This window comes from Dendrobates tinctorius, unplaced genomic scaffold, assembly GCF_039654945.1.
Source record: "Dendrobates tinctorius isolate UK_male_01 unplaced genomic scaffold, ASM3965494v1 ptg000043l, whole genome shotgun sequence".
NCBI classification, from domain to species: domain Eukaryota; kingdom Metazoa; phylum Chordata; class Amphibia; order Anura; family Dendrobatidae; genus Dendrobates; species Dendrobates tinctorius.
The window spans coordinates 11,818,962-11,846,641 of NW_027361711.1; the positions used below are offsets into that span (position 1 = coordinate 11,818,962).

At 43.6% G+C, this 27,680-nt stretch overlaps 1 protein-coding gene across 1 annotated transcript in view; it reads right to left on the minus strand.

Annotated features, from left to right (window-relative positions):
• Positions 1-2,384: 2,384 nt before the first annotated feature.
• The window catches only part of AFAP1L1 (actin filament associated protein 1 like 1), a 101,949-nt gene continuing 76,653 nt past the window's right edge, over positions 2,385-27,680 (minus strand). The window contains exons 9-18 of the mRNA XM_073575203.1: positions 26,126-26,213; positions 25,770-25,922; positions 25,148-25,359; positions 23,267-23,412; positions 22,720-22,786; positions 20,266-20,380; positions 16,406-16,570; positions 14,349-14,527; positions 3,433-3,552; positions 2,385-3,280 (exon numbers count right to left, since the gene is read on the minus strand). Of these exons, the coding sequence (XP_073431304.1) occupies positions 3,257-3,280; positions 3,433-3,552; positions 14,349-14,527; positions 16,406-16,570; positions 20,266-20,380; positions 22,720-22,786; positions 23,267-23,412; positions 25,148-25,359; positions 25,770-25,922; positions 26,126-26,213 (1,269 nt within the window). The 3' untranslated portion in view covers positions 2,385-3,256. The remainder of the gene's footprint in view (positions 3,281-3,432; positions 3,553-14,348; positions 14,528-16,405; positions 16,571-20,265; positions 20,381-22,719; positions 22,787-23,266; positions 23,413-25,147; positions 25,360-25,769; positions 25,923-26,125; positions 26,214-27,680) is intronic.

Consider the following 27,680-nt stretch of genomic DNA (forward strand, 5'->3'; position numbering starts at 1 on the left):
ATCATATGTGTATGGACACCTTTAGGGTATGAACATATGCGACTGCTGCCAGATAGCTGAGATATGCCCACAGTGGTGCTGAAACCATAAGACCAAGAAAAACACTCCTGTTTTCTAATGCATTGAAGTTGATTGTGACCATTAACAAATGCATTCAATTTTTTGAAGATCTATTAAAACTGCTACAGCTTGGAAGGCCACGTAGTATTCATCTGTAAAGTGGCCACATGGCAGCCCTTGTGTTTGTACCCTAGAGGTGGCCATACTCCTTAATTTGGCAGAACCAACAACTAAGGCTAGTTTCACACTAGCATTCTTGTGAGCAGTGCTGGGCCGCGAACCCCTCCGGTCAGTTCCTCATCTGATCGCATGAGATCAGCATATCCTATATTTAGCGCTGGATACGCTGATCGTGCGCTGGTCTGATTTTGCTGGCGCTGCGCCCAGAGCACAAAAATGCAACAGCGCGTTTTTGTGCGCTGGGCGCAGCGCCAGCAAAATCAGACCAGCGCACGATCAGCGTATCCAGGGCTAAATATAGGATACGCTGATCACATGAGGCTGCATGCGATCAGTGGAGAACCTTGACCGGAGGGGGCATGGCCAGGGGTGGGGCTTAGCGGCAGCCCTGCGCACAAGAACGCTAGTGTGAAACTAGCCTAAGCAATTTATATTTGCGATGAAAAGTTTATCACAAATATATTGCTTATTCTCTAAAAATTAGCAATCCAATATGTCTTATGTATTTATAACGGAGCATGTAACGGTTATCATCTGTTGCATAGAAATAAAGTTAGAACATAAAATCCCAGAGTAATTCTGTATATTGTCCCTTTTATTGAAAAACAGTTGGAAGTCTCAAAGTGCATAGAGCTCTTTGTACAACAGTGGCACAATATGCAGAAAAAAGTGTGTTTTCCTTCCCACTATTCTATTCCTTATGATGGGAAATCATACCACTTTCCCAGGCTGACACCACAAATCCATAGTTATCTTCTGAGATTTTAACATGAATCAAAATCAGATACCCACACACGAGTGAGAATAAACTTGCAAAACAATGTATACCATGCCAGGATCTTTCTAAAACCAAGTACAAATGTAAGAGGTTTACTACCATAGAAAGTGTTGCCAAGGCTCCAGTCACACATCCATGTGAAATGTCGGCGTGCTGCCAGATCTTTTATCGGACAGGACATGGACCAATTGAGTTAAAAGGATCTATTGAGGCATCTGTTAAAATAATGAATCTGACAATGCGATCCGTGAACCTCAAAGCAGGTCTTCTGCTGATCCAATTTTGAGATTCAGAACAGCACATACGCAACAAGTCTGTATGCTCTCCAATAACAAAATCCATCCCAGCAGGACACCGACACTACATGCAGATGTGCGAAAGCAGCCTAAATCTGTAGGATACACCATCTCTAAAGGTACTGTCACACTTAGCGATGCACCAGCGATCCCGACCAGCGATATGACGCGGTCAGGATCGCTAAGTGGTCGCTATTGAGCTGCCACACAGGCAGAACTCACCAGCGACATAGCGGGGGTCGTGACTTACCTGTCAGACGAGGCGATCCCGACATCCTCCCGCGTCGATCGTCGGCACCACAGGTAGCCCAGCACAAAGCTGACGACGAGAAACGGTCCAGGACGTTCTCGCGCGATCAGCGATAATCAGCGGGGGAGCGGTCGGAGGTAAGTATCAGACATAGCGATATTGCTAGCAATATCGCTATAACGTCACAAAAACCAGTGACGTTTAGGCGATATCCCTAGCAATATCGCTATGTGTGACTGGCCCTTAACTTACAATGTGGAGTCGGTTATGATCCCAACTGAATTAAAGGGCCACAGTACTTGTTGACCACTGTGGCCCCCTAGCATATTCTACCTACACCGCAACTTTTAGCCACACCTTGTAACGGGAATTCATTGTTATAAAATAGTGCCGTGTTGCAGTTCACTGTATGATGGACAGTCAGGAGAGTTACAATGTGGAAGTAGAACTAGATCCCATAGTTCTCTATTCCAAAGGGTTGATCCCCAACCCATAGGCTGTAAAAGTCACCATACACATTAGATAAGTTTAATTAAAAGTCATCTGAACCCACTGATCTCATTTAACAGTAAATTATATATGGAGGACTCAACTTTCTCCCGACAAGTATCATCGGGGGAAATATGGATCCGGCGTGTCCAAGTTCGGACTGCTCATCCTTTTGTTCTCCGGGAGACAATCCGCCACCAGGAGTTGGTCAGCGCTAGGTATGGAGGATTCGGGAAAGATAGCTGCTGATTGAACATTCAGATATTTATTGTATCTGGCTCCCTTCATGGCATATCCTAGTGATACACTACAACGATGTCAATAGTTGACCTCTTGTTATACGACTGCCATTTTATTAAGGAACCCTGGAAAATAAACAACATTTTTACATTAGTTTTTACAAATCTCTTCCAATACATTTTCAAGGGCACTTAATGTGCACAATTAAAAGCTGAAATCAGAAATGTACATGCCTTACATATAGCACCTAGTGTTTTAGAGTGTTCTTTAGTTGGGGTTGGTGTGAGGAAGTGAATATCTACACGACAAGAGATCTCGCCAAGTCAGACTAATACCACTGCCAGTATTCACAATGCTAATGAGGCTTGGCTCAGTAAGTAAATGCCATGTAGAATAACTGACAGCCTTCTTTACGTCTAGCGGGGATGGTCTTTCAATTATATTCTTATAGATTTTCTATGTAAAGTACAAAATATAAGAAACTACCCAGTATACAACTCTCATCCCTCTGTGGCCAGTCATGTACAATTAGTGTAGGCGATGAGAAAACGGTTAGACATTCACAGTAAAGAGGCCATGTCCTGTATGCACAGCATAGACCAACAATATTTTTTAATACAGTTTATAATATAGAATTTCACTTTCAATCTCTCGTTCGGCTTTAAAATCCAAATTCATTCACTTGCTTTGATCATTAAGGGCTTATGCATGCAAGCCACAACTGTCACTACTGGACTCTATTATGAGGAGTTGATGTTCCATGTATTTCTTGGTTTTAAATCTCATTTTGTCTGATATAGTTCATCTTTCAGAATGTATATGATGAATCCAGGTCATCATATAAGTCCAGTGTTCACTCTTTGCCTTTACTCATCTCTGCAGTTCTTCTCTGAGAAGGTACATGCGTTTCACAAATGCTTCATGTGCACCAGAACGAGTTTACACATAGAAGACGTTCACGATTTAGGATTTCTTCATTTCCCACTCCTGAAATAAAATAGTAGCACATTAGGATTACAGAGGAATGAAGAGATATTAATATCGTTGTCTTTATGCACAGAAAATATCCAGGTGATGCCGAAGGACACTAAAGATCTCTCATTGACTGCCCCTCTCGACTCATTGTACGTGGAGCATACCTTGGCCTTCTGGAGCACCTTCCCTTTATTGGTAGTCACTATGGATGGGGCTCTGTGTCTCAACTCTGCAGCACTGTTGACAGGCACAGGGCGCTCATTTTCTTGTTGAGTTTTTGATGCCTGCAGAAGAAATAAATGAATTATTTTCTTTACAGTAAGGCTATTTCCATATTGAGTATTTAGATGAAGAAATTTCTGCACTATTTCCACCGTGTTTTTGGACAGCAATGAATGCTATAGAGATAATATAGACAGACCTATAGAAATATAGTTGCACAACCCCCAACATATTCTAAAAATTACACCGTGTTGAGCTTACTGGACAGCTTTTTATGATATTCTTAAATTTATTTTATGACATGGGGTCTTGCCCCCGCTTTTTGTAACCAGCAAAGGTAAAGCAGCCATCTGATATCAGATTGGGAAGGTCCATGGTTATTGGGCCCTTCCCAGCCTAAAAATACCAGTCCGCAGCTGCCCCAGAATTGGCGCATCACATTAGATGTGCCAATACTAACGCTAAGCCTTTGCTATTCCCAACTGCCCTGGTGCGGTGGCAATTGGGTTAATAATGGGGTTTTGAGCTTGTGTCAGCTGTACAGTGTCCAAAAATAAGCAGACATCAAGCCCTGGTGTTAGTAATGGAGAGATGTCTATCAGAAACCCCAATTACTAACCTAGTAAGAAAAAAACAAAAAAATACTTTATTTAAATAAGCACCCAAACACTATCCCTTGTTTACAAATTTAATTAAAAAAAAAAAAAATTCCCACCCAGGTCCACCATAGTCCACCAAATCTGGTGTAGACCAGGAACGTCTGAAGAGCAGTGACTATTGGCACTTGTGGAGAGTGACAAAGAAACATTACCCTTTAGACCTCAGTCCAGTGCCTCTCACCTTGCAAAATCAGTTCTCATACTTTGCACTGATGAGGGCCAATAGCCCAAAACACCGTGTTTGCAAAGTGAGATTCTGATTTGGCTTTTATCCCAAGTCACACTGCAAGACTCGGTAAACTGTCGATAGTGACTTCTAGGATTGCCGTTTCCAACAGGTGGCGCTATAGAGTTCAAGTCGTGCTCCTCTCTGAAGAGGCAATTTACAGTTGTGGCCAAAAGTATTGACACCCCTGCAATTCTGTCAGAGAATACTCAGTTTCTTCCTGAAAATGATTGCAAACACAAATTCTTTGGTATTATCTTCATTTAAATGTGTCTTAAATGAAAAAACACAAAAAGAATTGTCCTAAAGCCAAATTGGATAGAATTCCACACCAAACACAAAAAAAAAAAAAAAAAAAAAAAAAAGAGGGTGGACAAAAGTATTCGTACTGTTCGAAAAATCATGTGATGCTTCTCTAATTTGTGTAATTAACAGCACCTGTAACTTATTTGTGGCACCTAAAAGGTGTTGGCAATAACTAAATCACACTTGCAGCCAGTTGACATGGATTAAAGCTTACTCAACCTCTGTCCTGTGTCCTTGTGTGTACCACATTGAGCATGGAGAAAAGAAAGAAGACCAAAGAACTGTCTGAGGACTTGAGAAACCAAATTGTGAGGAAGCATGAGCAATCTCAAGGCTACAAGTCCATCTCCAAAGACCTGAATGTTCCTGTGTCCACCGTGCGCAGTGTCAAGAAGTTTAAAGCCCATGGCACTGTGGCTAACCTCCCTAGATGTGGACGGAAAAGAAAAATTGACAAGAGATTTCAAAGCAAGATTGTGCGGATGTTGGATAAAAAACCTCGACTAACATCCAAACAAGTTCAAGCTGCCCTGCAGTCCGAGGGTACAACAGTGTCAACCCGTACTATACGTCAGCGTCTGAATGAAAAGGGACTGTATGGTAGGAGACCCAGGAAGACCCCACTTCTTACCCCGAGACATAAAAAAGCCAGGCTGGAGTTTGCCAAAACTTACCTGAAAAAGCCTAAAACGTTTTGGAAGAATGTTCTCTGGTCAGATGAGACAAAAGTAGAGCTTTTTGGGCAAAGGCATCAACATAGAGTTTACAGGAGAAAAAAAGAGGCATTCAAAGAAAAAAACATGGTCCCTACAGTCAAACATGGCGGAGGTTCCCTGACGTTTTGGGGTTGCTTTGCTGCCTCTGGCACTGGACTGCTTGACCGTGTGCATGGCATTATGAAGTCTGAAGACTACCAACAAATTTTGCAGCATAATGTAGGGCCCAGTGTGAGAAAGCTGGGTCTCCCTCAGAGGTCATGGGTCTTCCAGCAGGACAATGATCCAAAGCACACTTCAAAAAGCACTAGAAAATGGTTTGAGAGAAAGCACTGGAGACTTCTAAGGTGGCCAGCAATGAGTCCAGACCTGAATCCCATAGAACACCTGTGGAGAGATCTAAAAATGGCAGTTTGGAGAAGGCACCCTTCTAATATCAGGGACCTGGAGCAGTTTGCCAAAGAAGAATGGTCTAAAATTCCAGCAGAGCATTGTAAGAAACTCATTGATGGTTACCGGAAGCGGTTGGTCGCAGTTATTTTGGCTAAAGGTTGTGCAACCAAGTATTAGGCTGAGGGTGCTAATACTTTTGTCTGGCCCATTTTTGGAGTTTTGTGTGAAATGATCAATGTTTTGCTTCATTCTCTTTTGTGTTTTTTCATTTAAGACAAATTAAATGAAGATAATAATACCAAAGAATTTGTGTTTGCAATCATTTTCAGGAAGAAACTGAGTATTATCTGACAAAATTGCAGGGGTGTCAATACTTTTGGCGACAACTGTACATATTAAACACAGGAGCACTGCATGACGAATAAGTCTCCTTACCTTGGCACACTATGAAACAGAAAATCAGATTTCCTGTCTGCAGGCTCAAACGGTTGAAAAATGCAGAGTACAAGTCATATAATGGCCAGGAATAGTGGTATTCGTCATGTACAGACTCAGGACAAATAATTCTGAAACGTAACCTGAAATAACAGGCAAGCATAGGACATTGGATTCTTGTTCCAGTGATTAGAGGGGTTCCCAGCTGTCTAATTTATCACCTACTAAGTAGACAGATTTGTGCCAACCACTTTAAGCAAGCAACAGGCCTCCTACCCAATGGATGCATAGAAAACATCCACTCTTCTGAGCAAAGATTTTGCATTAGAGTATCAGATTGTGTGTCTGTGGAAATTTTTGCTCATTCATCCAGATAAGGAGGAAGACCGGGCTGCAGGTACCTGTATTGAGCAAGGTCCGTAACTGTCGAGGCTGCATCCCATGTTGCCTTGGGGTAGGAATAGGGTATCGGACAGGTCCCATGAACCGGGAACAGGGGGTGTGTTTAAGCCGGAAACAGAGCTGAAACCGCGCGAAGCAGGAGTCCGTTTCCTGCTGGCAGCACGAGCAGAAGCAGGCGTGCTCCGCAGGGTGACAGACAGCAGCAGAGATTAAGCGAGTGCTTCAGACAGTGATTGTGCAGAGCGCCGCGTGCCCAGCTAGGCAGAGGGCTGTGCTCGTAATGAGGTGTGTGTGCCAGGTGCAGGGTCCCAAGGTGCGTCCCCCTTTACTGAAAGACGAGCAGCAGCAGACATGAGACTCCTGCAGTGCTCCTTACTTTGGCTACACAGATTTATGGACTAGGGGCTCCACAGGTAAAACCGGTGACCGCCTGTTGCTGCCAGAAGCTGGACCATGATTCGCTGGATCCACCCAAGGACACCACACCAGCCGTTGCTTACACATTTGTGAGGTCAAAGATATTGGATAAGAGGGCTTGTCTCAATCTCCATTTTAGTTAATCTCAATGATGTGTGATTGGAGATGAGGTCAGGGCTCTGTGTGGGGCATACAAGTTGTTCCACACTAAGGCCGGGGTCACAATAACCAACGCAAAATACGGTCAGTATTTTACATGCGTAATACGGATGAATGTCCCCTAAACAGTGCTCCGTATGACATCCGTAATCAAGGTGTGGTCGCGTATTTTGCGCATGTAAGCATCCGTATGGCGAGATTCTCTCGCAGGCTTGCACAATGGACATATAATGGAGCCCTATGACAGGGTTTCTAACACAAACCAAAGGATAGATATATATATTATGTATTCTAGTTATATATATCTAGTCTGGCCATCGGATTCGATGGCCAGACTAGAATACATACACTAATATATATATATATATATATATATATATATATATATATATATATATATATATATATTGTATGTATTCTAGTCTGGCCATCGAATCCGGCCGACACAGGCAGAGCTACAAGCCCAGGGAGGAAAGACTGTGCCAACACTGTGACCAGGAGGCCCTGGAGGATGAGACCCACTTCCTGCTACACTACTCCAAGTACTCAGCAGTGAGGGACACTCACTTCAGGAGACTCTCACATCTCTTCCCAGATTTCACCACCATGAAGGAGGAAGAGAAAACATACATCCTGCTGGGGGAAGAAGAGAGAGCAGTGGAGATAGCAGCGCAATATGTGAGCGAATGCCATAGACTGCGAGAAAGAGAACTATCATATGCCATGGACTTCTATGGCACCCACCCTGGATATGCCCCAATCCCCCATCCACCTTCCCTATGCCATGGACTTCTATAGCCTCATCCTGGATCTGCCGCCATCCACCTTCCCTATGCCATGGACTTCTATAGCCCCATCCTGGATCTGCCCCATCCACCTTTCCTACAGCCCCTTCCCAACATCCCTACAGTCCCTATCCCTATTCCCTTCTGTGCACTTGCTTTGGCAAAACTAATGTGTATTTAGTCCTGCCAATAAAGCTTCTCTGAATCTTGAATATATATATATATATATATATATATATATATATATATATATATATATATATATATATATATATATATATATGTACACACACACACACACTGTGGAAATAAAGTATTTAGTCAGCCAGCAATAGTGCAAGTTCCACCACTTAAAAAGATGAGAGGAGTCTGTAATTTACATCATAGGTAGACCTCAACTATGGGAGACAAACTGAGAAAAAAAAATCCAGAAAATCACATTGTCTGGTTTTTTTTTTCATTTTATTTGCATATTATGGTGGAAAATAAGTATTTGGTCAGAAACAAAATTTCATCTCAATACTTTGTGATATATCCTTTGTTGGCAATGACAGAGGTCAAACGTTTTCTGTAAGTCTTCACAAGGTTGCCACACACTGTTGTTGGTATGTTGGCCCATTCCTCCATGCAGATCTCCTCTAGAGCAGTGATGTTTTTGGCTTTTCGCTTGGCAACACGGACTTTCAACTCCCTCCAAAGGTTTTCGATAGGGTTGAGATCTGGAGACTGGCTAGGCCACTCCAGGACCTTGAAATGCTTCTTACGAAGCCACTCCTTCGTTGCCCTGGCGGTGTGCTTTGGATCATTGTCATGTTGAAAGACCCAGCCACGTTTCATCTTCAATGCCCTTGCTGATGGAAGGAGGTTTGCACTCAAAATCTCACGATACATGGCCCCATTCATTCTTTCATGTACCCGGATCAGTCGTCCTGGCCCCTTTGCAGAGAAACAGCACCAAAGCATGATGTTTCCACCACCATGCTTTACAGTAGGTATGGTGTTTGATGGATGCAACTCAGTATTCTTTTTCCTCCAAACACGACAAGTTGTGTTTCTACCAAACAGTTCCAGTTTGGTTTCATCAGACCATAGGACATTCTCCCAAAACTCCTCTGGATCATCCAAATGCTCTCTAGCAAACTTCAGACGGGCCCGGACATGTACAGGCTTAAGCAGTGGGACACGTCTGGCACTGCAGGATCTGAGTCCATGGTGGCGTAGTGTGTTACTTATGGTAGGCCTTGTTACATTGGTCCCAGCTCTCTGCAGTTCATTCACTAGGTCCCCCCGCGTGGTTCTGGGATTTTTGCTCACCGTTCTTGTGATCATTCTGACCCCACGGGGTGGGATTTTGCGTGGAGCACCAGATCGAGGGAGATTATCAGTGGTCTTGTATGTCTTCCATTTTCTAATTATTGCTCCCACAGTTGATTTCTTCACTCCAAGCTGGTTGGCTATTGCAGATTCAGTCTTCCCAGCCTGGTGCAGGGCTACAATTTTGTTTCTGGTGTCCTTTGACAGCTCTTTGGTCTTCACCATAGTGGAGTTTGGAGTCAGACTGTTTGAGGGTGTGCACAGGTGTCTTTTTATACTGATAACAAGTTTAAACAGGTGCCATTACTACAGGTAATGAGTGGAGGAAAGAGGAGACTTTTAAAGAAGAAGTTACAGGTCTGTGAGAGCCAGAAAACTTGATTGCTTGTTTCTGACCAAATACTTATTTTCCACCATAATATGCAAATAAAATGAAAAAAAAAACAGACAATGTGATTTTCTGGATTTTTTTTTTCTCAGTTTATCTCCCATAATTGGGGTCTACCTATGATGTAAATTACAGACGCCGCTCATCTTTTTAAGTGGTGGAACTTGCACTATTGCTGACTGACTAAATACTTTTTTTCATGTGTGTGTGTGTGTGTGTGTGTGTGTGTGTGTGTGTGTGTGTGTGTGTGTGTGTGTGTGTGTGTGTATATATATATATATATATAGTATGTGTGTTATATATATTGTATGTGTGTATTCTATATATATATATATATATATATATATATATATATATATATATATATATATATTATGTATGTGTGTATTCTATATTATATATATATTCATTCTTTCGCTTCTTTATTAAACCTGTCAGTGTGAGTTTACTGTATAGAGCACTGAATTGCCGGCTTTGCTAAAAGACACCGGGTGCGTATTTCTCGCAAGTCACATGTCTGGTCCGCGTGTAATCCGTATTTTTGGCGCACCCATAGACTTGCATTGGTGTTTTACAGCCGTAGTACGCTGACAATCGCAGCATGCTGCGATTGGCACGGACCGTAGAATACGGATGAGAAATATACGGCTGGTGCGAGTGACCCCATAGAGAATCATTGGTCCATGTGTAATGTGTGCTTTTAGCGCCTCTCACTCGTCCGTATTCCTCGCTAGTGTGACCCCAGCCTTAGGGTACCGTTACACTTAGCGATGCACCAGCGATCCCGACAACGATATGGATCGCTGGTGCATCGCTAAGTGGTCGTTAGTGAGCTGCCACACAGGCAGATCTCACCAGCGACATAGCAGGGGTCGGGGGTCGCTACTTACCTGTCAGATGCGGCGATCCTGACGTCTTCCGGCCCACGTCCATGCGTCGCTCGTCGGCACCACAGGAAGCCCAGCAGGAAGCGCCCGACGAGAAATGGTCCAGGACGTTCTCGCGCGATCAGCGATAACCAGCGGGGGAGCCAGTCGGAGGCAAGTATCACATGTAGCGATATTGCTAGCAATATCGCTGCTACGCCACAAAATCGGTGACATTACAGCGATATTGCTAGCGATATCGCTATGTGTAACGGGCGCTTAAAGTCAAGTAAACCCAAACCTACTCAAAGCAAAGTCCATAATCATGCTAGAACAGAAAAGAAACCAAAAAACTGTTCCCACAAAGTTGGAAACATACAATTATGCAAAATGTTCTGGCATGCTTAAAAGGTACCAGTCAGGTCCCACGTGACCCCAGAAGCACCAGCAGTTGTGTTTGCATATGTAAATCCTGCCTTACACTCCTTGTATTAAGGCTCAGTCTCACATAACGAGAGCGTTAGCGAGATCGTTGAAAAGTCACAGATTTTGGAACGCAACAGCGACCTCGCCAGCAATCTCACTACGTGTGACACATAGCGGCGACCGCCCCCCCTGCGCTGGATATCTATGATCGTGCTCGAATGTCCTAGGCCATTTTTTGATTGTTGGCGTCCCACTGGCCAGCATGCATTGCTGTGTTTGACGCCAACGAGCGACCTCGTTGGCGACACAAAACTCAGGGACGCAGGCGTGAGTCGTCAGAATAGCTGCTGTGTGACAAGGTCCCAATGACCGCTGAGGTCGTTATATGGATCGCCATATCGTTGCTGCGTCATTGACTAGATCTGCCTGTTTGACAGCTTACTAGCGACGTACCAGCAATCCTTACCAGGTCGTATCGTTGCCGGGATCGCTGGAGCGTCGCTATTTGAAACGGGACCCTTACATTACACGCAAACAGATCTTTAGAAAAAGTATTTCTAAAGTCCATTTATATGTAAATGAGGAATTAGTGTTCCCAGACTAGTTGGCCCACTTAACATTTCTTACAAGCACCAGCATCTGTGCTAGTGCTCTACGTACCTCGCGCACACATGCAGCTTCTTTCAATTACTTCATTGATCCGCTGAAGCCAATTGTACTCATGCCAGCTTCAAAGAGGTGCACTGCGCATGAATCTTCTGCTCAATCTCTGCAGCAATGTAGTCAGCAGAGCATAAGTGGCTTTTATGTACCACTAGATTATGGCCCGATGCTATCGCATCGCATCTTGCGAGATTTCGCCGACGCCATCTTTTTGGATCCCGATGTCGTCCACGCCAGCGACATGTTGTTGCGGCGACGCCATCTTAAATATCGCGGGATTTCACGACATCCAAGATGGCGTCCCGCAAGAACATGTCGGCGGCCTGGAGAATGTCTGGATCCTGGATCGCAGCGGCGGAGGAAGATGTCGGGGCAGCGACGATGACAGTGTGAGTATGAGAAACGGAGTGAGAGAAAGGAACGTATGTGGAGTGAAAGAGTGAGTGGACATGAGTGGAGGTGAAAGGTGAGAGGAGTGTGTGTTGAGGCGGTGTGGTGTGTTGAGGGTTAACGTGCGTGTGTGTGGGGTGACGTCACCGGTTACAACTGGACGGAAGTTGTTACAACCGGAAGCTGGTTAGGGCATTTATTATTATAGATATGCAACAAGTACATGGTTTTATATCCATGTACAATGAGAATGGCAACATGTCATCATAGACTACTTTACCAATATAAAGCAAGAATGGTCATGACAAGTAACAGGTAAGAGTATGCCAGAAAAAAGAATAGAAAAAAATAAATAAATAATGGAAAAAGAAAGGAGGAACATTTTGAGAATTAGAGTTGTGAAGGCAGCCTGTGGTATAACCTTATAAAACCAAGGCCTCAGTTGGAAGTTGTGGATGACCATACAGTTGTAGGAAAAAGGGTTTGCCCCCCCCTTTCCAATTTCCCATTCTTTTGCATATTTGACACACTTAAAAGTTTCAGATCACCAAACAAGTTTAAATGTTAGACAGAGATAAACCTAATATACAGTTTTTAAATGAAGGTCTTTATTATTACAGCGAACCTGTAAACTGTTTTGGCCGTTATAAGATGCAGCCACCGCCTTTCAGGGCTTCTCTACAGCATTCTATAATGCTGTAGATAAGCCCCCGGTCCACTCTGAAAGATAAGAAAAATAACTTTTATTATGCTCACCCGGGGGGGCGGTCCGGGTTTGGCGCCTCCCAACTTCTTGCGATGCCGCCCTCCTGCATCGCGCTTCTGCACAGGCGTACTTCTCTGCGTTATTGAAGGAAGAATAAAGTGCTGCAGCGCGCAGGCGTCGGGAAGGTCAGAGAGGCCCGGCGCACTGCAGGAATTTGCTCTGCCCTCAACAGGGCAGAGAAGTGCATCTGCGCAGGAGTGCAATGCCATGGAGTAATGAAGCAAGCAGTGACCTAAACTGAGGCATGTTAGCCCTGCAGTTCTTTGAATCTTGTTATGGAGTCTTTTGTGACCTCTTGGATGAGTTGTCACAGCGCTCTCTGGTTATTTTTCATTGGCCGACAACTCCTGGGACCAGGTTTTCACCATTTGTAGATAATGGCTCTCACTATGGTTCGCTGCAGTCCCAAAGCTTGAGCAATGGCTTTATAACCATTTTCCGGACTGAGATCTCCAACTTTGTTTTTCATTTGTTCCAGAATATCTCTGGACAGCTGCATGGTGATGTCTAGCGTTTGAGGATCTTTTGGCCTACTTCACTTTGTCAGGCAGTGATTTAAGTGATTTCTTCATTGCAGAACCGGTATGGAAGTAATCAGGCCTGCATGTGGCAAGGGAAGTTTAACTTTGCTCCCCAAAAATGTGATAAACCACAGTTAATTTATGTTTTAAGGGGGCGAGCAATCACTTTGACTCAGAGCTCTAAGTTTGGTTTTCTTTTTCCCTTAATAAGACCTTCATTGAAAAACTGCATTTTGTGTTTACTGGTGTTCTTTGCCTTAAATGTTTCAGATCACCAAGAAAAATTAAATAAAGTATGACAAACATGCAAAAGAATAGGATATCAGAAAGTGGGCAAACTTTTTCACACAACTGTATGTGATCCAAGGCGACCAGATTTTTGAGAATTTGTCATGGGTATCTCAATTATACCGGTTAGCTTTTCTTTGATTAAACATCCATCCAGTCTGGGTTTCACTCCATAAAATTGAACAAAGTTTCTGACATACCTCAGCAATTGTTTGCTTAGCAGTCAAAATTACATCGGAAAGACTTTTAAATTGTTAAAATTTGGAGGTTGTAAGTCTCGATGTTTAAAAAATTTAAAAGGGCTGCCCAAGGATTTTAAAGGATGTCAGTATAGAAAAGAGGATTAAACCAAACACTAGACCAAATATGGAACATGTCTACTTGTAGGCCAGAGCCTAAGAAACCATGGTAGGGAGAAATCTGGAACGGCTTTGGCAATTGCTTCCACTTTTCAATACAACTCACAGTTGGTCGTGGAATATATAAGAGGAAGGAAACTTCATGAACTGTCTGACACTCAAATTTAGCGAACGGCTTAGAATGACTCATTCTTACAGAAATGTTTGCAAAGGCAGATTGCATAAGTGCATGGTTAGGGGCTGGATTTTATACACTTGTGACAATGATACTGAATACATAACCATAATTAATTGTGTCCTAATATTTTGTCCATATAGTGTTTGATATTGTATGCATCTACGACCATTAAGATCACATATGAAAATATCAAATACTTACTGGATTCTCTGCTTTTCCTGTCACTGATAACCCAAGCGACGGACCTCCAGCAAGTGACTTCTTGAGATTCTCCTTCACTTCTGTAAGTTGTAGCTCCAGATCTACACGGCTCTTCTCATTGTCCTTGCACTGCTCTTCCAAAGAGGCTAACCTTGCCTCTAGATCTTGCTGTTGCTTTCCTGAACACAAATGAGAAAGTAAGAGTGTGAAATATACTGTATATATCTATTGAAAAGTGAAATGCTGATTCAAGGCTACTGTATCCACAAGTTGACTGAGGACCTGCACGGTCTAGCATTAGTTTCCCATAGCTGTTTTCTTACTGCAAATGTCCATGATTTCTCAGACATTAATGAGGAGACCACATGAACAGTCAAAACCAAAAGATTTAAAGGGAATCTGGCAGTAGGATCAACCCTCCTAAGTGGTCTACACGGGAATATAGGTCATAGGAAGTTGAATAAAATGAATCACTGCCACGATTAAAGAATGGTACCTAAAACGTCATCCAACAACAAACTTCCCCCCTATGATCCAGAAGCATTTTCGAAAAAGGATCTAGTGTCTCTTGTTCAATGTACGGCTGATCTAGGATTCAGGGATGCAGAGTCAGAAAAGGCTACCAGCAAAACCGTGAGAGGGTAATCCAATTTACACAATGCACAAAGGAGATGGGACATTTGTGGGATGTCAAGGTGTGGGAACATAGAAGCCCATCATCCATGGCTACCGCCTTGTGCGCCTTACACGCCCTTCAGCTGTCCTATGATCAGCTGTGTTGCTATTGCAGCCGTGTTCTGTTGAAGACCCTGCACTGCTATCAAAGAGCTATGTTGAAATTCAGCCCTGAGGCTGGGCTTGAAAGGATACTGCAATTTTTCCTATATACAGCAGTACAGTGGCATCAGTGTGTATGGTACAAGCAATCAGATGATACCAGGTTTAAGTCTGCACAGATTTTTTTTTTCCCCTAGCATGTGAATTTTGAATGCTGTCAAACATCAGGTATGGAACCAGTGCCAATATCCTTAGGCTCATGATATTGGCGTAATATGATTACAGGACCAAATACATTGCGTGGTAATTTGACTTCTAACATTACCAGTTTTCTTTAATTTCTAAAGCGAAACTTCACAATTGTCAAGGCTTTTTTTTTTTTTTTTTTTTATTCTTTTTGGAGCTTCTCTAATAAATATAATTGGAATTCGTACAAAAGTGTCCATCATACATTTTAGACAGCCATGCAGTCAATGATCATTTAGCCAAAAGTGGTCTTTGACTCCCCCATGAACAAGAACGTACGGATTGGTCTAACGTGTGTTTTTATTGGTGAGAGCCAACCCACTGCGAATTTCCATTGGTAGCAGCAGCCGCCCATCGGGATGTTCGAGAACAACCCCTTTACTCATTAGATGGTAGGCTGGTCATGTTGAAATTCATATTCCAGGACTATATAGTTTTTCACTACTGGCCCAAGAACAGTCAGGTAGATCTGTGCCGGCACAGATATGTCACTGACCTCTCCCGCCAGTGATTCAAAGTTTCTGTTGATGGGTGTGATTGCCGATGTCATGCTGGTTGACAGCCGGGTCTCCCTGCTGCCCAACTGTGGGGAGCTGGCCATCAACCATGACTTTGGCAGTGATGCCCAGTTGACAGAGCAGCCCAGAAGAAGAGCTGCTCTGTTGATGTGGGAGTAGCTGAATCGCCAGCAGAATCAATCAGTGACCGCTCTGAGCGGGCGTCAGGAAGTTGTCTGTTAGCAGTTACTTGCCTGTTTGTTTTTTTTTTGTTTTTTTTTATTAAACAAAAAGAGAAACAGTCCTGGATAACCCCTTTAAGCTGTGTATTGGAGGCCTTAAGGGTAGATTGATCCACATGCAGTAAGATTTCCTGCAGAGCTTTCTGCTACGGTTAATCAGATCTGAATACAGCTATTTTGACATGAAGTTCTCCAGTTTATCCATCCTGACAATAGGGACGGTTACAGATAATTTTGCAGCAAAATCTGCCATATGTGAACACTCCTGAAGCTTTTTCCACATTATTTTTCTCACCTGTGCTATTCTTCAACATCTCCTTCAGCTCTCTTCTTTCTTTCCTCAGTGCTACTAGCTTGTTTCTTATCACTTCTTTCTCCTTTTCCAGACGTTCTTTCTCCTTCACAAACTTACGAGCGTCTTCCTCGGCTCTGGTTTTACCATATTTGTACTGGTTGGCATCTGAAACAAAAGACACTTTTATAGGACTGTATTTACCTTAAATGCAAAATGGACACAATAGGCACAAGAGAAAATGTCAAAATTATTATTTTTTGGTACTTGTTCATTTTGCTGCCTATTCCTACCCAAATTATGATTGAATAAGACCTTCCAGAAGAATTATTTTTAAATTTCAATACTATATTGAAGTTTGGACTTTGAGCAAAAAAAACAAACAAAAAAAAAACAAAACAGTATTTGTGGCTAATGGGGGCAGTAATCTTTAAATGCAATCTCGGCACGTTGTCTTGTGGACCCATTTTCTACTTTTGGCTAGAAAAACAAAATACATACAAAAAAAGTGGCAGCAAAGTGCCAACTGGTAAATTACCTATATGATTTCTACAAGTTAGGCCTGATTCATACATCGGTTTTTTGAAGTACGAGAAAAATAAGAGTTTCATAAGTTTTTTCACGGATGAGGAAAAAAAAAAAAAAATTCTCCACCTTCTCATATGTCAGTGAAAATGGTCAGCTTTCAGGTGGCATCCAAATGCTGTACATTTTGTTCACTGCGCCTTAGACTTGTGTGGGGAAGGTGACTTGACGGACAGACTTGACTGGAAGTAGGAGGGGACGATTTGTGCACTACAGACGGAGGTTGGCAAGGATAGAAAGGTAACAGCAGGGAAAGACAGAAAAGGGAGTGCAGTACTGAAACTTGACCACAAGATGGCAGGGGGGAGTGTACCGTAGTTCAGGACTTAACATCAGCTTATGGCTATAGAAACTGCTTAGTCATGGGGGGCGGGGAGATAGGAACCCAGGAGGGAAATTCCCAGTGAGAGGGGATACATAGGACTGGTTGGGGTTCCAGAGGCTAGTCGGGAGGAGCTCAACAGAGGAGGACTCAGGACAGAAGATGGAGAACGGTAAAGAGCTCGACCAGGGGACTAACAAGAGAAGACAGTCAGGGGGGTGGCCCTGACACGACGTACCGCAGGACAGACGAGGCCCCGGGAGTACCGACTGGACGACGACCTCGGGCAGGTGAAGCGCTGATGGTAGATTGGTCTAGGACAGCCCCAGCGAAAGATCCACAAGGGACGTCATCACGACTGGAGGAAAGGTGAAAGGTACCCGGGCCTGGAAACGGAGAGCTGTAAACGTGCTGCGGTGTATGGCTATGGTCGTCAGGAGGACGGCCAATAAACCCGGATCTGTTACAACTGACTTCTGCCTCTGCCTCGTCTTTGCCGCGTCGGGTCGTGGTAAGCAGTGGACCACCCCCCAATCGAGGCCATTACCACACTTGCACTTCTGATTTTGTCGGATATTGATCCACATGTCAGATCATGCCTCAGTGATTTTGCACGCACCACTTGGTCTGAGGAAAAAACCTGATATGTGAACAGCCCCATAGACTGTCATAGATACAAAGTGCCATCTACAAAAACAAAAAAACAGCACTCGAATGTGAAAAACTAACATGTGAATGAACCCTTCTAAGTGAAAAGCCTGAGGTTGCCCATGACAAATGATGAAGTTTTTTCTTTTCTGTTAGATTCAGTGGATGTCAATGTGGAGTCAAATCACTCCCTGGGAAAATGTCAAAATGTATGCACTGAAATGCATAGGTGTTGGTGTTCGCTAGCATACTAAGGCTGCCTATACACAGATAGCTGTCGGGCGAACAATGCTTCGGCTGACCGTTCGGATAACAGCCATCTCAGCTGACAAGCCCAAACATAGGAGCACTCAGCCGGCGGATCATTCCCATGTGCTCTATAAGAAAGCCTCCTACCGATACGTTGGCCAGCGACTTATTTCTGGAAGAACAATGCGATCGGCAGTGAAAAATCAGAAGTGCAATTGACATGCCATGTTGGAATCCTCATTGGGGCCTGTAATACTACTATACCCATAACAAACCTGGTTCATTAAACCCTTCATCTACAGGCAATTTTCTTCCCAGAGTCATAACTTATTTTTCTGTCAATATGGGCGAGCGATGGCTGGGTTTTTGGAGCACGAGTTGTACTTTTGAATGACCGCATTGATTTTACAACATAGTCTACTGTGTTAAAAAAAATATAGAGAGATTATATATATATTTCTCAAAAAAAGGGCAGCACTACCAAAATTAAATAGTTGGTGCAAAACCTATTCAGCAGTGTCCAAACAGCCAAATTAACAAAGGTAAAAAAAATAGGCAGCACTCAAATTAAATGTGAAAAAAAGTGGATACTTTACTGATCCTCCAGTGGCAACGTTTCAACGGTGACCCGTCTTTATCAAGCTTGAGTGCTGCCTATTTTTTTTTACATATATACATACATAATATATATATATATATATATATATATATATATATATATATATATATATATATATATATATATATATATATATATATATATATATATATATATATATATATATATATATATATATATATCTCTCTCTCAAGTGTGGTGAGGTTGCAAAAAAAAAAAAAAAAAAGTGCAATTCCACAATTTTTTTTTTTTTTTTTCTTACACTAGCTTCACTAAATGCTAAAACTGACCTTGCCATTATGATTCTCCAGGTCATTACGAGTTTGCATGTAGGTTCTGTTTTATGTGGCAAGTAAAAAAATGCAACGTTCGTAAGGAACAAAAAAAATAAATAAAAATGTTACCATTTTCCAAGACCCATAGAGTATCCATCTTTCATCATCTGGGGCTGGGTGAGGGCTTATTTTTGTGCGCCAATTTTGGGATAGATAACGATGATTTAATCGCCCATTATTGCAATATTGCTGAGGCCTTTAAGCAAATATATATTCTATATAATTTTTTTTTTTTTTTACTTGCCTCAGTACTTTCCAGTGTTCGTAGGAAGTTCACAATGACCAGCATGGAGGGTCTTCTGCATACCCCTGGCCGTCACCGATCGGTGCACCGCGATCACGACAGGTACGTCTTGACGTACTTCCTGTTAGCGCGTGTTAAATGTCACATTTCACTTGTTAACAGCTGCGAGTGGATCGCAATTCCAACTGTGGCTGTTAGATGCACATGACAGCTAATCAAATGAGCCGTCATGTGCTGGGAAAGATGCAGGCTCAACGCCAGAACCCGCATCAAAGGCAGGGAGATGACTGATGACTTATATAAGCCATCAGTAGCGAATGGGTTAATGGTGTTCTATGGCCCATTTGTTTACCCGTTAATTGTACTGTTTTGTAGTGTTGCTCATATAGTTGTGCATTTAAATGATGTATATGTGCATTCTGATTAAGTATGTTTTACATTTTTTTAAATCAGAGTTTTTTGTCTCTGCCTTGTCTATTGGCTGATCATATGGTGTTTTTATTTGGCGAGTGCAAATATAAATATGTGGATGTGTTTTCTACAGCTTGATAAAGACCTATCCGTTTTGGGAGGCCAAAACGTTGCCATAACCCTGTATTATGTGATGTATTAATAAAGAAGATACTTTGTGCTGCCGTGGATGCTGTAGTCGCTGCCTTCACCTGTGGATCTTATGGAGGATGGGATCATCTGCTTTATGGCATACTTGCAACCACTACCTACATAGCAATTTGTGGTGAGGTGCTGCACTAAATTTGCTATTTTTTGGATACTGACGGGTTTGGCGGACTTAGTCTAATGTGTCTAGGGGCCTAAAGGCTTTAAATATTGGTATTTTAGCTTTTAATGTGTAGTACTTACTTGAAGCATGACGCTTGACTTTAACTTCAGGGTCCAATCTGCGGGATTTTTCACTACAAGACGAGGCATGACGCTTCACTTGTGTTCCTCCTTGTGAGCGTTTTGGGTCTTCAATCTGAAAACATTTGAGCATGAAAAAAAGAATTTTGGCTCCCACTACTGGTCACTATAGAGAATGCAGTTAAGTATTATAGTATTCTGGTATGTACAATATATCACAATATTCACATTTTTGTAAATATTTTATTATATCTTTTCATGGCACAACAACGAAGATCTGACATTTTGGTACAATGTAAAGTAGTCAGTCTACAGTTTGTATAACGGTAAATTTGGTGTGCTCTCTAAATAACTCCACTCACAGCCATTAATGTCTAAACCGCTAGCAACAAAGTGAGTACACCGCTAAGTGAAAATGGCCAAATTGTGCCAATTAGCAATTTTCCTCATCCGTTGTCACGTAACTCAATGGGGTTACAATATATAAGGTATGAATGGGGAGCAGGTGTGTTAAATTTGGTGTCATCGCTCTCATGCTCTCCTAGTGGTCACTGAAAGTTCAACATGGCACCTCATAGCAACGAACTGAAAAAAAGAATTGGGGAAAAAAAAAAAAAAAAAAATTGTTGCTCTACATAAAGATGGCCTAGGCTACAAGATTACCAACACCCTGAAACTGAGCTGCAGCATGGTGACCAAGACCATACAGTGGTTTAACAAGACAGGTTCCACTCAGAACAGGCACTGCCATGTTCAACCAAAGAGGTTGAGTGCATATGCTCAGCGTCATATCCTCCAGAGGTTATTTTTCCAAAACAGACATGAGTGCTGCCAGCATTGCTGCAGAGGTTATACGAGTGGGGGTGTCAGTCTGTCAGTGCTCAGACCGCACACTGCATCAAATGGCTGTCATACATAAGGGAAGCCTCTTCTAAAGGTGATGCACAGGAAAGCATGCTGAAGACAAGTAGACTAAGGACATGGATGACTGGAATCATGTCCCAGGGTCTGATGTGACCAAGATAATACTTATTTGGTTCAGATCATGTCAAGAGTGTGTGGTGGCAACCAAGTGACGAGTACAAAGACTAGTTTGTCTTGCCTAGAGTCAAGCATGGTGGTGGGAGTGTCATGGTTTGGGGCTGCATGAGTGCGGTCGGCTGTGGGAAGCTACAGTTCATTGAGGGAACCATGAATGCCAAAATGTAATGTGACATACTCAAGCAGAGCATAAACCCTTTCCCTCTGGAGACTGGGCCGCAGGGCAGCATTCCAACATGATAATGATGCCAAACACACCTCCAAGATCACCACTGCCTTGCTAAAGAAACTGAGGGACTAAAGGTAAAGGTGTTTGACTGGCCAAGCGCATCTCCGGACCTAAACCCCATTTACTAATTGTGGGGCATCCTCAAAACGGAAGGTGGAGGAGTCCAAAATCTCTATTCACCAGCTCTGTGATGTTGTCATGGAGGAGTGGGAGAGGATTCCAGTGGCAACCAGTGAAGCTCTAGTGAACTCCATGCCCAAAACAGTGCTTGAAATGAATAGTGGCCACCTAAAATAATGACACTTTGGGCACAATTTGGCCATTTTTACTTAGGGGTGTACTCCCTTTTGTTTCCAGTGGTTTAGACAGCTGACCTATACCGCTGACATGTACCTGCAACAGCTGCAGGTGGAGTCGAAATCCACATGCGGCTGTTAACTAGTTAAATGCTGCTGTCAATCTCTGACAGCGGCATTTAACCCTCACTTACAGGAAGCGAGTCACTGGCTCCGCCCATCGGTGACTTAGTCACATGAACACGTGTCTCCCATGGGTCAGCATGACAACCAGAGGCCTGCAGCAGACCTCTGTGGTTGTCATTGCCAGATTGCTATGGGCACCGCCCAGTGCTAGGCGCTCATAGCAAGTGAGCATTTCTGCTACACACAGGATATCTGATCATCGCCTGCGTGTAGCAGAGGCGATCAAAGTACTGCAGCTTCTAGTGTGTAATAATATTATATATATATATATATATATATATATATATATATATATATATATATATATATATATATATATATATATATATATATATATATACACACACATACATACATACACACACATATACACACACACTTACATAAGAATTCATCCGATCGCTAAATGGCATGATATGAAAAAACCCCACGTCAGAATAACTTTTTTTGGTCACCGCTATATTGTAACAAAATGCAATAACTGGAGATCAAAACATTGTATCTACACCAAAATGGTATCAATAAAAATGTCAGCTCGGTGCGCAAAATATAGGCTCTCACCCAGCCCCAGATAACCAAAAATGGAGACGCTACAGGTCTCGGAATATAGCACCTTTTTTTTAACAAAGTTTGGATTCTTTTTTCACCACTTACGGTACATAAAAAGAAACTAGACATGTTTGGTGCCTGTGAACTCCATACCTTTTCATAGGCCACATCATCGTAGACTCGAGTGTCAGTACTTCCACTGTGTGAAGATTTTGCCCACCTAAAAATGAGGATTAAAATATACTGTTAGCACAGCAAATATCTAAAACTACATTTATATTGAAGGACAACGGTGAATGAGTGTTCTTAAAACCGCCCATTTCACGATTATCTTGCGGTGTAAATAGGCTGCAAATCATCCCATGATCAATCAAAATGCTCATTCATATGGTGGTGAAGTGGGTTATTTGGAAATGTGCAAAAAAAAAAAAAAAAAAAAAATTTTCGGGGGCGCATTGTCCTGTATAATCAAGAATTGAACCACCGAGAACTGTAACAGTCTATGCGCATTGAGCCATCTATTACATATCGCTCAATGACCACAGCCTGTGCAAACAGGATATTAAATGATCACTGATAGGTAAAGACTTCCAGATCGGTGACTGTACGATGCCGCCTTTTGAATTGTGTAAGAACACCCTTACTCATATACTCACTTTTTTTTTTTTTTTTATTTGTGTTTCCCTCCTAGTAAACTCACATGAATGAATGGCGAACTGCAGTCACTATATTGGCAATGGTTTCCACATCTACATAGTCATAGTGCAAGGCCTCTGGCTTGGTTTTGGAGCCTGTTTGAGCAAGTAGAAGACCCAACCATCGACCCATTTCTTCCGAACTGCTGGACTGTAAGAGCATGAATAATAGGACACAAGGCCATTGTATTATGTAAGGCATAATGATAATTGTTAAATTCTACCAAACAAATGCGGAATTATTTCATGGTGGGCACAGTATGCAATTGTTCTAACTCTCCCAAATTTACATATCTGGGAAACTGTGAAAAATCATTTTAGGGTATGTATCCATAGTCAGTAAACACTGCGGATTGGACGCTGCGTACAGCCACAGCGTCCAATCTGCAGCGGCCAGATGTTACAGTAGAGTGGATGGGATTTTATGAAATCCTGTCTGCACTACGAGTGCAGGGATGCCTCCGGCTTCCTTGCGTAACCGGACATGCGGCGCATCCTTCTAGACCGCAGCATGTCTATTTATCTTGCAGGGACACGCAGTCTCCGCAAGGTAATATCACCATCCTACGTATAGGACACGGTGATTCCGCATGGTTAAATAAACACATGCGGAATCACGGCGCGTACAAAAGCCTGCAGCTCTTTGGAGAGAGCTGCATCCAAAGCACTGCCAATACTGATCGTGGAAACATACCCTTAGAGTTAAAACACTGTATACAGTAGCTTCTGTTAGGAGATTATAAGTATGACATGTCCAAGAAGAAAATTCGGCATCACTGCCGCCACCTTAATGTGCACTATAGTGCGGTACAAACTCACACACCTGGGCTGCACGCCAGCTACCCACAGAACGGGTGCTCAATCCAAAGAAAAACATGCCTGGCTACGTTGTATGAAAAGAACAAAAGGTATGGCACTCACCGTTCTGAAGTGAATTTATTTTCAGATAAAAAGCATAGGCTCGAGAGAGATGTGAACTGTGGACAACAGCCGTTTCACGCCAACTGCGCTTCAACGGGAGCCGTTGTCCACACTTCACACATCTCTCCTGAGCCTATGCTTTTTATCTGAAAATAAATTCACTTCAGAACGGTGAGTGCCATCCCTTTTGTTCTTTTTCATACAACATAAGTATGACGTGACAAAGCCATCATGTATTCTATTATTTCTTTATGTTCACTATAACTATTGTGTCAAATCTGTTGTAGGTGTCCCAGGACCAGGGGCTCCTTCCCAGTCCTCAAAGCTTGGGGCACCCTAGCTCTCCCTGTTCCCTGGATTACTTCTGAAGGTGAAGACGCCAGGGCCACGTACTTTGCCTCAGCTCCTGGATCTGCCCTCAGTCTGTACCCTTCGCCCACCCAGGGAAGAGTCAAGTAGTAATGTATCATAATACACCAATCAAACTAACAAGGTAATACGAAGAGGGATAAAGGAGATTACCAATCATACAAATATACACACAAACAAAAAAAAAAAAGAGGTATACACCAGGGAGTGGAGGATGGGGTTAAACCAAAGTAGAAGAAAGGGAATTAACACACTCAAAACCTAGCAATAATCACAGATAAATCCACCAACAACCTCCAGGCATGCAGCATAAGCTGACTCTGACAATGAGTGCTAGCTAGGATCCAGTTTATATAGGAGATGGGAGTGGCAAACAGTGCACAGCTGAGAGCCTAAATGCTCCAGGAGCTCTCACCTGAGCAGATTAACCCTTGCACTGCCAAAAGAAATTGACACCATTTAATATTAAGGTGTAGTGCTTCTAATCAGTACAGAAGTAGGAGAAATCAGACATGAGGTCATTTGACTCCTCTCTGTCGCAGTAAATTCCGTGACATATTGACAATAAAATAGAAGCATACAAAATAGGACTATACCTCCAACACTGAGATTTCTTGATTTTGCCTTAGTATCCGGAAACCAAATGGATGCTGAGGCCCAAATCCTGGTGACACTTCACAACCACGAAGGCAAATAGAATTCATGTGTGTCCGGAGATCATTGCGGTCTTTGTGGAAGTAGAGAGTCTGTCCCTTTAACCGGCACCAGCGTTCTTTCCAGCACTGATTTACAAGCACGCTCAGGAAGCCTAGAACAGATAGCACAGAGGAAGATGATGTGATGACATATATAAACTGAAAAACCATGGAAAATAAAATATCCTCGCAACACTGGACAAAGTAATGCAATTACAATTATAGTTAATGCGTACAATTGCTTGTCTATGCTGGTACAAAATTACAAAAGGCCAAAAGGAACAGATGAAACTACAATAACAGATACAGAAAACTAAAAGATACGGCAAAAATGTTCAAAAAGTGTACAGGAAAAATGGTATCACTAAAAAAAGAAAAAAAAAAAATGACACTTTGTCCTACAAAGAATGCGGCCCCCCCAAATTCAAATTTATTTTTTAATTATGCGGCCCATATACCTAGCCGAGTCTGAGACCCCTCATCTAGAGTGTGTAGAAGCCAGCGCTGGCCTGTTGCCACTTACCACAGCAGGGCACATCGTCATCAGTAGAGGAGGTGTGCTGCTCTTCAGCCGATGGCTTCTTTTTAGAAAAACTAATTATCCTAGTAATTTTCTTCCCTGCAGCTCGGCTCATAGAACCCTTCAGTTCGGCCAAACCTGTCTTCCGACACTTCGCTAGAGTAGAATAAACACTTGGTAATATTCCCATAGGAGATATTTGGCATTATCAAGAGTCTCAACAAAACATTTACCTTTCCACTGAAATAATGAGAGAATGAGAAAAAAAAAAAAGAAAAGAAAAAAGGAGAAAAAGAGATCTCTCTCTCTAGCTTTGGCAGGCTCCAGGTTATAGGCTCTGTATCACTAGGAGAACTCACCATTGTCCCGGTTCTCCTTCCCACTGGGGGAGCCGTTCTCTCCATTGGCAGCGCTGTCCGAATCGGAGGTTTTGTCATGGGATAGTCTCTGCAGACAGTTAAGAGACAGAAATCTATAAAATCGCTTGCTATATGATTGCATTTCCCTGCTGGTTATCATTGTGTAATAAAATGTAACATCACTGCTTGCTGGTTCCAGATGGGGACATGCTTGTTTGCATCTAGTGGCTGAAAGCCGACACGATCTATTACTTCACACCGATGATTGTTCACTATGTATGATGGATCCTCAGTGACATGGGCTCATGTATGAGGCTTTCTCAGGCCCGGATTGGCAATATAACCAACCGGGCATTTTCCCGCTGGGCCGCTGTCACGTGGGCCGCGGGCGGCAGCGCCCGATCATCTGGCCGCTTGCCAGCTGCTGCGGCCACTGTTGCTCCTGACGACGGCCCTCTCCGGGCACGGCGGTGATAGTTTCAAGTTCCTCCCGCACTGCAGGGAGATAAGCCGCCACGCCCCCCCCCACGCACCCCATCCTCGCCTTAGCATGAGACCCCCTCCCCCGCAGCCACTCACAGCGTTGCACTCGCTTGCCTGCTCGCTCTGTTCGCAGGACCTGTGATGAGGTCACAGGAGGGGAGGAGTCAGGGGGTCACATGATCAGGAGCCTTTGTCCAGACCCCCGATCATGTCACCCCTGACTCCGCCCCTCCTGTGACCTCATCACATGTCCTGTGCGCTCAGCCTTGCCTCTACCGTCTGCAAGACTCTGCTTTGCTGTTGTCATGGTGCTGGTTGAGGTAAGTATGTGTGGGGTCAGGATTTACAGTGTGGATGTAGCAGAGCCGCGCGTGTACGAGGTGTACGGAGCGGAGCCGCGCGTGTACGAGGTGTACGGAGCGGAGCCGCGCGTGTACGAGGTGGACGGAGCGGAGCCGCGCGTGTACGAGGTGGACGGAGCGGAGCCGCGCGTGTACGAGGTGGACGGAGCGGAGCCGCGCGTGTACGAGGTGGACGGAGCGGAGCCGCGCGTGTACGAGGTGGACGGAGAGGAGCCGCGCGTGTACGAGGTGGACGGAGAGGAGCCGCGCGTGTACGAGGTGGACGGAGAGGAGCCGCGCGTGTACGAGGTGGACGGAGAGGAGCCGCGCGTGTACGAGGTGGACGGAGAGGAGCCGCGCGTGTACGAGGTGGACGGAGAGGAGCCGCGCGTGTACGAGGTGTACGGAGAGGAGCCGCGCGTGTACGAGGTGTACGGAGTGGAGCCATGTGTGTACGGGATGTACGGAGCGGAGCCGCGCGTGTACGAGGTGGACGGAGTGGAGCAGTGTGTGTATGGAGTGGAGCCATATGTGTACGGGATGTACGGAGCGGAGCCAAGTGTGTACAAGGCATACAAAGCGGGCTTTTCCCACGGACACAGGAGTACACGGCGGAGCCCCGAGGAGCATTTTAAAACACACACATGACGTTCCACCTGAAGTGATGTGCTGGAAGCTGACCGGAAATGAGATAATTTCTTGAGGAGATTGTGACGGAACCAGGAATGCTT